The sequence below is a fragment of the Bombina bombina genome, chromosome 6 (genome assembly GCF_027579735.1).
Source record: "Bombina bombina isolate aBomBom1 chromosome 6, aBomBom1.pri, whole genome shotgun sequence".
Lineage (NCBI taxonomy): Eukaryota > Metazoa > Chordata > Amphibia > Anura > Bombinatoridae > Bombina > Bombina bombina.
The window spans coordinates 361,981,722-361,994,476 of record NC_069504.1 but is presented as its reverse complement, the minus strand read 5'-3'; the positions used below and the strand labels follow the sequence as shown (position 1 = coordinate 361,994,476).

The 12,755-nt window shown below is 42.8% G+C and overlaps 1 protein-coding gene across 6 annotated transcripts in view; it reads left to right on the top strand.

Moving 5' to 3' along the window:
- The window catches only part of RNF44 (ring finger protein 44), a 928,909-nt gene that overhangs the window by 479,341 nt on the left and 436,813 nt on the right, over nt 1–12,755 (top strand). For all 6 annotated transcript variants that reach the window (XM_053717041.1, XM_053717044.1, XM_053717039.1 and 3 more), the window contains one exon: nt 11,841–12,019. In XM_053717041.1, the coding sequence (XP_053573016.1) occupies nt 11,916–12,019 (104 nt within the window). In that variant the 5' untranslated portion in view covers nt 11,841–11,915. The remainder of the gene's footprint in view (nt 1–11,840; nt 12,020–12,755) is intronic.

The following is a 12,755-nucleotide window of genomic DNA, read 5'->3' as shown; positions in this document are numbered from 1 at the left end:
TATACCCAAGCGGGTGGCGGACATTGTAAATAAAGAATGGGAAAGGCCCGGTATACCTTTCGTCCCTCCCCCCATATTTAAAAAATTGTTTCCTATGGTCGACCCCAGAAAGGACTTATGGCAGACAGTCCCCAAGGTCGAGGGAGCGGTTTCCACTTTAAACAAACGCACCACTATACCCATAGAAGATAGTTGTGCTTTCAAAGATCCTATGGATAAAAAATTAGAAGGTTTACTTAAAAAGATGTTTGTTCAGCAAGGTTACCTTCTACAACCAATTTCATGCATTGTCCCTGTCACTACAGCCGCGTGTTTCTGGTTCGATGAGCTAGTAAAGGCGGTCGATAGTGATTCTCCTCCTTATGAGGAGATTATGGACAGAATCCGTGCTCTCAAATTGGCTAATTCTTTCACCCTAGACGCCACTTTGCAATTGGCTAGGTTAGCGGCTAAGAATTCTGGGTTTGCTATTGTGGCGCGCAGAGCGCTTTGGTTGAAATCTTGGTCAGCTGATGCGTCTTCCAAGAACAAACTACTTAACATTCCTTTCAAGGGGAAAACGCTGTTTGGCCCTGACTTGAAAGAGATTATCTCTGATATCACTGGGGGCAAGGGCCACGCCCTTCCTCAGGATCGGTCTTTCAAGGCCAAAAATAAACCTAATTTTCGTCCCTTTCGTAGAAACGGACCAGCCCAAAGTGCTACGTCCTCTAAGCAAGAGGGTAATACTTCTCAAGCCAAGCCAGCTTGGAGACCAATGCAAGGCTGGAACAAGGGAAAGCAGGCCAAGAAACCTGCCACTGCTACCAAGACAGCATGAAATGTTGGCCCCCGATCCGGGACCGGATCTGGTGGGGGGCAGACTCTCCCTCTTCGCTCAGGCTTGGGCAAGAGATGTTCTGGATCCTTGGGCACTAGAAATAGTCTCCCAAGGTTATCTTCTGGAATTCAAGGGGCTTCCCCCAAGGGGGAGGTTCCACAGGTCTCAGTTGTCTTCAGACCACATAAAAAGACAGGCATTCTTACATTGTGTAGAAGACCTGTTAAAAATGGGAGTGATTCATCCTGTTCCATTAGGAGAACAAGGGATGGGGTTCTACTCCAATCTGTTCATAGTTCCCAAAAAAGAGGGAACGTTCAGACCAATCTTAGATCTCAAGATCTTAAACAAGTTTCTCAAGGTTCCATCGTTCAAAATGGAAACCATTCGAACAATTCTTCCTTCCATCCAGGAAGGTCAATTCATGACCACGGTGGATTTAAAGGATGCGTATCTACATATTCCTATCCACAAGGAACATCATCGGTTCCTAAGGTTCGCATTCCTGGACAAGCATTACCAGTTTGTGGCGCTTCCTTTCGGATTAGCCACTGCTCCAAGGATTTTCACAAAGGTACTAGGGTCCCTTCTAGCGGTGCTAAGACCAAGGGGCATTGCTGTAGTACCTTACTTGGACGACATTCTGATTCAAGCGTCGTCCCTTCCTCAAGCAAAGGCTCACACGGACATAGTCCTGGCCTTTCTCAGATCTCACGGATGGAAAGTGAACGTGGAAAAGAGTTCTCTATCTCCGTCGACAAGAGTTCCCTTCTTGGGAACAATAATAGACTCCTTAGAAATGAGGATTTTTCTGACAGAGGCCAGAAAAACAAAACTTCTAAACTCTTGTCGGATACTTCATTCCGTTCCTCTTCCTTCCATAGCGCAGTGCATGGAAGTGATAGGTTTGATGGTAGCGGCAATGGGCATAGTTCCTTTTGCGCGCATTCATCTAAGACCATTACAACTGTGTATGCTCAGTCAGTGGAATGGGGACTATACAGACTTGTCTCCGAAGATACAAGTAAATCAGAGGACCAGAGACTCACTCCGTTGGTGGCTGTCCCTGGACAACCTGTCACAAGGGATGACCTTTCGCAGACCAGAGTGGGTCATTGTCACGACCGACGCCAGTCTGATGGGCTGGGGCGCGGTCTGGGGATCCCTGAAAGCTCAGGGTCTTTGGTCTCGGGAAGAATCTCTTCTACCGATAAATATTCTGGAACTGAGAGCGATATTCAATGCTCTCAAGGCTTGGCCTCAGCTAGCGAGGGCCAAGTTCATACGGTTTCAATCAGACAACATGACGACTGTTGCGTACATCAACCATCAGGGGGGAACAAGGAGTTCCCTGGCGATGGAAGAAGTGACCAAAATCATTCAATGGGCGGAGACTCGCTCCTGCCACCTGTCTGCAATCCACATCCCAGGAGTGGAAAATTGGGAAGCGGATTTTCTGAGTCGTCAGACATTGCATCCGGGGGAGTGGGAACTCCATCCGGAAATCTTTGCCCAAATCACTCAACTGTGGGGCATTCCAGACATGGATCTGATGGCCTCTCGTCAGAACTTCAAGGTTCCTTGCTACGGGTCCAGATCCAGGGATCCCAAGGCGACTCTAGTAGATGCACTAGTAGCACCTTGGACCTTCAAACTAGCTTATGTATTCCCGCCGTTTCCTCTCATCCCCAGGCTGGTAGCCAGTATCAATCAGGAGAGGGCGTCGGTGATCTTGATAGCTCCTGCGTGGCCACGCAGGACTTGGTATGCAGATCTGGTGAATATGTCATCGGCTCCACCATGGAAGCTACCTTTGAGACGAGACCTTCTTGTTCAAGGTCCGTTCGAACATCCGAATCTAGTCTCACTCCAGCTGACTGCTTGGAGATTGAACGCTTGATCTTATCAAAGCGAGGGTTTTCAGATTCTGTTATTGATACTCTTGTTCAGGCCAGAAAGCCTGTAACTAGAAAAATTTACCACAAAATTTGGAAAAAATATATCTGTTGGTGTGAATCTAAAGGATTCCCTTGGGACAAGGTTAAGATTCCTAAGATTCTATCCTTCCTTCAAGAAGGATTGGAAAAAGGATTATCTGCAAGTTCCTTGAAGGGACAGATTTCTTCTGTTATGTGTGATCAGTCCACGGGTCATCATTACTTCTGGGATATAACTCCTCCCCAACAGGAAATGCAAGAGGATTCACCCAGCAGAGCTGCATATAGCTCCTCCCCTCTACGTCAGTCCCAGTCATTCTCTTGCACCCAACGACTAGATAGGATGTGTGAGAGGACTATGGTGATTATACTTAGTTTTTATGACTTCAATCAAAAGTTTGTTATTTTACAATAGCACCGGAGCGTGTTATTACTTCTCTGGCAGAGTTTGAGGAAGAATCTACCAGAGTTTTTTACTATGATTTTAACCGGAGTAGTTAAGATCATATTGCTGTTCTCGGCCATCTGAGGGAGGTAAAAGCTTCAGATCAGGGGACAGCGGGCAGATGAATCTGCATTGAGGTATGTAGCAGTTTTTATTTTCTGAATGGAATTGATGAGAAAGTCCTGCCATACCGTTATGACATGTATGTATACACTTCAGTATTCTGGGGATGGTATTTCACCGGAACTACTCTGTTAAAAGTCACTAATCCTTTTAATAAGTATTTATCATGTTAAACGTTTTTGCTGGAATGTAGAATCGTTTACATTTCTGAGGTACTGAGTGAATAAATATTTGGGCATTATTTTCCACTTGGCAGTTGTTTGGTTTTAATTGTGACAGTTTCGTTTCTCTTCACTGCTGTGTGTGAGGAGGAGGGGCCGTTTTTGGCGCTCTTTGCTACGCATCAAAAAATTCCAGTCAGTTACTCTTATATTTCCTGCATGATCCGGTTCATCTCTGACAGATCTCAGGGGTCTTCAAACTTCTTTGGAGGGAGGTAGATTCTCTCAGCAGAGCTGTGAGAATTTTATATTGACTGTGAATAAAAACGTTGCTCTGTAATTTTTATGTCAAATTTAATTATTGTTATTTTTCTAATGGGAACAAACCTTTGCTAAAAGTTGTGTTGTTTTAAAGTTTGATGCTATAACTGTTTTTCAGTTCATTATTTCAACTGTCATTTAATCGTTTAGTACCTCTTTGAGGCACAGTACGTTTTTTGCTAAAAAAGATTATAACCAAGTTGCAAGTTTATTGCTAGTGTGTTAAACATGTCTGACTCAGAGGAAGATATCTGTGTCATTTGTTCCAATGCCAAGGTGGAGCCCAATAGAAATTTATGTACTAACTGTATTGATGCTACTTTAAATAAAAGTCAATCTGTACAATTTGAACAAATTTCACCAAACAGCGAGGGGAGAGTTATGCCGACTAACTCGCCTCACGCGGCAGTACCTGCATCTCCCGCCCGGGAGGTGCGTGATATTATGGCGCCTAGTACATCTGGGCGGCCATTACAGATAACATTACAAGATATGGCTACTGTTATGACTGAAGTTTTGTCTAAATTACCAGAACTAAGAGGCAAGCGTGATCACTCTGGGGTGAGAACAGAGTGCGCTGACAATACTAGGGCCATGTCTGATACTGCGTCACAGCTTGCAGAGCATGAGGACGGAGAGCTTCATTCTGTAGGTGACGGTTCTGATCCAAACAGATTGGATTCAGATATTTCAAATTTTAAATTTAAATTGGAGAACCTCCGTGTATTACTAGGGGAGGTCTTAGCAGCTCTCAATGATTGTAACACCGTTGCAATACCAGAGAAACTGTGTAGGTTGGATAAATACTTTGCGGTACCGGCGAGTACTGACGTTTTTCCTATACCTAAGAGACTAACTGAAATTGTTACTAAGGAGTGGGATAGACCCGGTGTGCCGTTCTCACCCCCTCCAATATTTAGAAAGATGTTTCCAATAGACACCACCACTCGGGACTTATGGCAAACGGTCCCTAAGGTGGAGGGAGCAGTTTCTACTTTAGCTAAGCGTACCACTATCCCGGTGGAGGATAGCTGTGCTTTTTCAGATCCAATGGATAAAAAATTAGAGGGTTACCTTAAGAAAATGTTTGTTCAACAAGGTTTTATATTGCAACCCCTTGCATGTATCGCGCCGATTACGGCTGCGGCAGCATTTTGGATTGAGTCTCTGGAAGAGAACCTTAGTTCATCTACGCTAGACGACATTACGGACAGGCTTAGAGTCCTTAAACTAGCTAATTCATTCATTTCGGAGGCCGTAGTACATTTAACCAAACTTACGGCTAAGAACTCAGGATTCGCCATACAGGCACGTAGGGCGCTGTGGCTAAAATCCTGGTCAGCTGATGTTACTTCTAAGTCCAAATTACTTAATATACCTTTCAAGGGGCAGTCTTTATTTGGGCCCGGTTTGAAAGAAATTATCGCTGACATTACAGGAGGTAAGGGCCACGCCCTACCTCAAGACAAAGCCAAAGCTAAGGCTAGACAGTCTAATTTTCGTCCCTTTCGGAATTTCAAAACAGGAGCAGCATCAACCTCCACTGCACCAAAACAGGAGGGAGCTGTTGCTCGTTACAGGCAAGGCTGGAAGCCTAACCAGTCCTGGAACAAGAGCAAGCAGGCCAGGAAACCTGCTGCTGCCCCAAAGACAGCATGAACCGAGAGCCCCCGATCCGGGACCGGATCTAGTGGGGGGCAGACTTTCTCTCTTCGCCCAGGCCTGGGCAAGAGATGTTCAGGATCCCTGGGCGCTAGAGATCATATCTCAGGGATACCTTCTAGACTTCAAATTATCTCCCCCAAGAGGGAGATTTCATCTGTCAAGGTTGTCAACAAACCAGATAAAGAAAGAAGCGTTTCTACGCTGTGTACAAGATCTGTTATTAATGGGAGTGATCCATCCGGTTCCGCGGTCGGAACAAGGACAAGGGTTCTACTCAAACCTGTTTGTGGTTCCCAAAAAAGAGGGAACTTTCAGGCCAATCTTAGATTTAAAGATTCTAAACAAATTCCTAAGAGTTCCATCGTTCAAAATGGAAACTATTCGGACAATCTTACCCATGATCCAAAAGGGTCAGTACATGACCACAGTGGATTTAAAAGATGCTTACCTTCACATACCGATTCACAAAGATCATCACCGGTATCTAAGGTTTGCCTTCTTAGACAGGCACTACCAGTTTGTAGCTCTTCCATTCGGATTGGCTACGGCTCCAAGAATCTTCACAAAGGTTCTGGGTGCCCTTCTGGCGGTACTAAGACCGCGAGGGATTTCGGTAGCTCCGTACCTAGACGACATTCTAATACAAGCTTCAAGCTTTCAAACTGCCAAGTCTCATACAGAGTTAGTTCTGGCATTTCTAAGGTCGCATGGATGGAAAGTGAACGAAAAGAAGAGTTCTCTTTTTCCTCTCACAAGAGTTCCATTCTTGGGGACTCTTATAGATTCTGTAGAAATGAAGATTTACCTGACAGAAGACAGGTTAACAAAGCTTCAAAATGCATGCCGTGTCCTTCATTCCATTCAACACCCGTCAGTAGCTCAATGCATGGAGGTGATCGGCTTAATGGTAGCGGCAATGGACATAGTACCTTTTGCACGCCTACACCTCAGACCGCTGCAATTGTGCATGCTAAGTCAGTGGAATGGGGATTACTCAGATTTGTCCCCTACTCTGAATCTGAATCAAGAGACCAGAAATTCTCTTCTATGGTGGCTTTATCGGCCACACCTGTCCAGGGGGATGCCATTCAGCAGGCCAGACTGGACAATTGTAACAACAGACGCCAGCCTACTAGGTTGGGGCGCTGTCTGGAATTCTCTGAAGGCTCAGGGACTATGGAATCAGGAGGAGAGTCTCCTTCCAATAAACATCCTGGAATTGAGAGCAGTTCTCAATGCCCTTCTGGCTTGGCCCCGATTAACAACTCGGGGGTTCATCAGGTTTCAGTCGGACAACATCACGACTGTAGCTTACATCAACCATCAGGGAGGGACAAGAAGCTCCCTAGCAATGATGGAAGTATCAAAGATAATTCGCTGGGCAGAGTCTCACTCTTGCCACCTGTCAGCAATCCACATCCCGGGAGTGGAGAACTGGGAGGCGGATTTCTTGAGTCGCCAGACTTTTCATCCGGGGGAGTGGGAACTTCATCCGGAGGTCTTTGCCCAAATACTTCGACGTTGGGGCAAACCAGAGATAGATCTCATGGCGTCTCGCCAGAACGCCAAACTTCCTCTCTACGGGTCCAGATCCAGGGATCCGGGAGCGGTTCTGATAGATGCTTTGACAGCACCTTGGAACTTCGGGATGGCTTATGTGTTTCCACCCTTCCCGCTGCTTCCTCGATTGATTGCCAAAATCAAACAGGAGAGAGCATCAGTGATTCTAATAGCGCCTGCATGGCCACACAGGACTTGGTATGCAGATCTAGTGGACATGTCATCCTGTCCGCCTTGGTCTCTACCTCTAAGACAGGACCTTCTGATACAGGGTCCATTCAAACATCAAAATCTAACTTCTCTGAAGCTGACTGCTTGGAAATTGAACGCTTGATTTTATCAAAACGTGGTTTTTCTGAGTCGGTTATTGATACCCTGATACAGGCTAGGAAGCCTGTTACCAGAAGGATTTACCATAAAATATGGCGTAAATACCTATACTGGTGCGAATCCAAAGGTTACTCCTGGAGTAAGGTTAGGATCGCTAGGATATTGTCCTTTCTACAAGAAGGTTTAGAAAAGGGTTTATCAGCTAGTTCATTAAAGGGACAGATTTCAGCTCTGTCCATCTTGTTACACAGGCGTCTGTCAGAAAATCCAGACGTCCAGGCCTTTTGTCAGGCTTTAGCTAGGATCAAGCCTGTGTTTAAAGCTGTTGCTCCGCCATGGAGTTTAAACTTAGTTCTTAACGTTTTACAGGGTGTTCCGTTTGAACCCCTTCATTCCATTGATATAAAATTGTTATCTTGGAAAGTTCTGTTTTTAATGGCTATTTCCTCGGCTCGAAGAGTCTCTGAGTTATCAGCCTTACATTGTGATTCTCCTTATCTGATTTTTCACTCAGACAAGGTAGTTCTGCGTACTAAACCTGGGTTCTTACCTAAGGTAGTCACTAACAGGAATATCAATCAAGAGATTGTTGTTCCATCCTTGTGTCCAAATCCTTCTTCAAAGAAGGAACGTCTTCTACACAATCTGGATGTAGTTCGTGCCCTCAAGTTCTACTTGCAGGCAACTAAAGATTTTCGCCAAACTTCTTCCCTGTTTGTCGTTTATTCTGGACAGAGGAGAGGTCAAAAAGCTTCTGCTACCTCTCTCTCTTTTTGGCTTCGTAGCATAATACGTTTAGCCTATGAGACTGCTGGACAGCAGCCTCCTGAAAGAATTACAGCTCACTCCACTAGAGCTGTGGCTTCCACTTGGGCCTTTAAGAATGAGGCCTCTGTTGAACAGATTTGCAAGGCTGCAACTTGGTCTTCGCTTCATACTTTTTCCAAATTTTACAAATTTGACACTTTTGCTTCTTCGGAGGCTATTTTTGGGAGAAAGGTTCTTCAGGCAGTGGTTCCTTCTGTATAATGAGCCTGCCTATCCCTCCCGTCATCCGTGTACTTTTGCTTTGGTATTGGTATCCCAGAAGTAATGATGACCCGTGGACTGATCACACATAACAGAAGAAAACATAATTTATGCTTACCTGATAAATTCCTTTCTTCTGTTGTGTGATCAGTCCACGGCCCGCCCTGTTTTAAGGCAGGTAAATATCTTTTAAATTATACTCCAGTCACCACTTCACCCTTGGTTACTCCTTTCTCGTTGATTCTTGGTCGAATGACTGGGACTGACGTAGAGGGGAGGAGCTATATGCAGCTCTGCTGGGTGAATCCTCTTGCATTTCCTGTTGGGGAGGAGTTATATCCCAGAAGTAATGATGACCCGTGGACTGATCACACAACAGAAGAAAGGAATTTATCAGGTAAGCATAAATTATGTTTTCTGCCTTGTCTGTGTTACTTCACAAAAAGCTGGCAGCTGTGCCAGATGTTCAAGCCTTTGTTCAGGCTCTGGTTAGAATCAAGCCTGTTTACAAACCTTTGACTCCTCCTTGGAGTCTCAACTTAGTTCTTTCAGTTCTTCAGGGGGTTCCGTTTGAACCCTTACATTCCGTTGATATTAAGTTATTATCTTGGAAAGTTTTGTTTTTGGTTGCAATTTCTTCTGCTAGAAGAGTTTCAGAATTATCTGCTCTGCAGTGTTCTCCTCCTTATCTGGTGTTCCATGCAGATAAGGTGGTTTTACGTACTAAACCTGGTTTTCTTCCAAAAGTTGTTTCTAACAAAAACATTAACCAGGAGATAGTCGTGCCTTCTCTGTGTCCGAAACCAGTTTCGAAGAAGGAACGTTTGTTGCACAATTTGGATGTTGTTCGCGCTCTAAAATTCTATTTAGATGCTACAAAGGATTTTAGACAAACATCTTCCTTGTTTGTTGTTTATTCTGGTAAAAGGAGAGGTCAAAAAGCAACTTCTACCTCTCTCTCTTTTTGGATTAAAAGCATCATCAGATTGGCTTACGAGACTGCCGGACGGCAGCCTCCTGAAAGAATCACAGCTCATTCCACTAGGGCTGTGGCTTCCACATGGGCCTTCAAGAACGAGGCTTCTGTTGATCAGATATGTAGGGCAGCGACTTGGTCTTCACTGCACACTTTTACCAAATTTTACAAGTTTGATACTTTTGCTTCTTCTGAGGCTATTTTTGGGAGAGAGGTTTTGCAAGCCGTGGTGCCTTCCATTTAGGTGACCTGATTTGCTCCCTCCCTTCATCCGTGTCCTAAAGCTTTGGTATTGGTTCCCACAAGTAAGGATGACGCCGTGGACCGGACACACCTATGTTGGAGAAAACAGAATTTATGTTTACCTGATAAATTACTTTCTCCAACGGTGTGTCCGGTCCACGGCCCGCCCTGGTTTTTTAATCAGGTCTGATAATTTATTTTCTTTAACTACAGTCACCACGGTATCATATGGTTTCTCCTATGCAAATATTCCTCCTTAACGTCGGTCGAATGACTGGGGTAGGCGGAGCCTAGGAGGGATCATGTGACCAGCTTTGCTGGGCTCTTTGCCATTTCCTGTTGGGGAAGAGAATATCCCACAAGTAAGGATGACGCCGTGGACCGGACACACCGTTGGAGAAAGTAATTTATCAGGTAAACATAAATTCTGTTTTTCCTGTGCTGTTTCACAGTATGAATTGCTAAATCTTTCTGATATTCATTGTTTTGTTCAGGCTTTGGTTCGTATCAAGCCTGTCATTAAGCCAATTTCTCCTCCTTGGAGTCTTAATTTGGTTCTGAAGGCTTTACAGGCTCTTCTGTTTGAGCATATGCTTTCTTTGGACATTAATTACTTTCATGGAAAGTATTGTTCTTTTTAGACATCTCTTCAGCTAGAACAGTTTTTGAATTATCTTTTCTTTCTTGTGAATCTCCTTTTTCTGATTTTTCATCAGGATAAGGTGGTTTTTGCTGTCCTCATTTCAATTTTTACCTAAACTTGTGAATTCTAACAACATTAGTAGAGGAATTATTGTCCCTTCCTTGTGTCCTAATCCTAAGAATTCTTTGGTAAGATTCTTACATTTTTTGGATGTGGTAAGAGTTTTGAAATATTATGTTGAAGCTACTCCGATTTCAGACAGACTTCTAGTCTATTTGTTATCTTTTCTGGTTTTACGAAAGGTCAGAAGGCTTCTGTCATTTCTTTGGCATCTTGGTTAAAGCTTTTGATTCATCATGCTTATTTGGAGTCGGGTTAATCCCCGTTTTAGAGGATTACGGCTCATTCTACTAGGTCAGTTTCTACTTCCTGGACTTTTAAGAATGAAGCTTCTGTTGATCAGATTTGCAAAGCATTAACTTGGTCTTCTTTGCATACTTTTACTAAATTCTACCATTTTGATGTTTTCTCTTCCTCAGAAGCAGTTTTTGGTAGAATAGTACTTCGGGCAGCTGTTTCAGTTTGATTCTTCTGCCTATAATTTCAGTTTTTTTCATTATAAAAATTTAAACTTTTGATTTGGGTAGTGGATTAATTTTTCAGCGGAATTGGCTGTCTTTATTTTATCCCTCCCTCTCTAGTGACTCTTGCGTGGAAGTTCCACATCTTGGGTATCTGCTATCCCATACGTCACTAGCTCATGGACTCTTGCTAATTACATGAAAGAAAACATAATTTATGTAAGAACTTACCTGATAAATTCATTTCTTTCATATTAGCAAGAGTCCATGAGGCCCACCCTTTTTGTGGTGGTTATGATTTTTTTGTATAAAGCACAATTATTCCAATTCCTTATTTTTGATGCTTTCGCTCCTTTCTTATCACCCCACTTCTTGGCTATTCGTTAAACTGAATTGTGGGTGTGGTGAGGGGTGTATTTATAGGCATTTTAAGGTTTGGGAAACTTTGCCCCTCCTGGTAGGAATGTATATCCCATATGTCACTAGCTCATGGACTCTTGCTAATATGAAAGAAATTAATTTATCAGGTAAGTTCTTACATAAATTATGTTTTTTATCCAATTAGTCGATTAATCGAAAAAATAATCGGCCGATTAATCGATTATGAAAATAATCGTTAGTTGCAGCCCTAAACTGAATGTAGCTCGCTCCCGCTATCAGACCAGTTTATTTTGTAGGTTTACTGTCCCTTTAAGTTGAAACCACTTTTTCATAGGCATGACAGACATTTTTGAGTACAATTTCCCGAAGAAAATTGTTGATTTCTGGAATGTATATAAGTAAGGCTATCGTATAGTAAAGCAGTCCGCATTTATACTATGCTCAACTACACTTATTGATTTATAGATTTTATTTTTATTTCTTATTAATGCATAAAACTGGGTGTATTTGCATATAATAAATAATAATAATTAAAATATTTCTTGTTTAATCTTTAAAATTTTAGCTATGTGAGTTAATCAATAGTTAACAACTTGAAATTGGGCATCTCTTTTGTTTTTGGCAGTGTATACACATTGGATGTGAAGACACGGCGTGTTGCATAACCCCACCTTGTCCCTACGCCTTTCTGACGTCACAAATGAGACCATGGGAGTTGGCGGTGAATAGGTGGCCTCCCTCAGCCCCCATTAATCAGCGGAGGTTCTTGGGGCCCTGCAGCACCCCTGTTCACCTCAGAAGAAGGTAAGAGAAACAACCCCTTATTTCATGAATTATTCTCTTGTACGCTCTCGCTGGCTTTTTAGCTGAAAAGCTATTTTAAAGCCATATTCAGTAACCTCCCTGCTACTGGATATCAGTACTCCGTTCTACCCAGGGTGGATAAAAATCAATGATGTAAAAAATCTACCTAAAGAGAGTTTATTTAAGATACATTATAATCCAAAGACTATTCACCCTAAACTTTTGGTAAATTAATTTCATTAATCCATTCACAATGTCATGCTCTCTCAGAGGTTTCTGTAAGATTAGTTTGAGCATTTTTTCTATCTAGATGATATTATCACAAAATCTTGGTTTCTCAAAACTATGAATTTGTGTCCACTGTAATAACATGACTCTTCCTCACAGAATAAATGTTATAAAATAAACTTGGAGTTGAGAAATAGACCTTAAAAGGGACATAAACCCAACATGTATCTCTTATGATTAAGATAGAGGATACAATTTAATTTTTTTTTTTTTTTTAAATTACTTACTTTATCAAATTTGGTTTATTCTCCAATTATCCTTTTGTTGAAATAGCAAAATGCACTACAGGGCACTAGCTGAACACATTGGGTGAGCCATTTACAAGAGGCATATAGCTTCCAGTAGTGCATTGCTTCTCCTGATCCTACTTGAATATGCTTTTCAACAAAGGATACAAAGGATGCCAAGATAGCAAGTAAATTAGATCATAGAACAACAATGGAAAGTT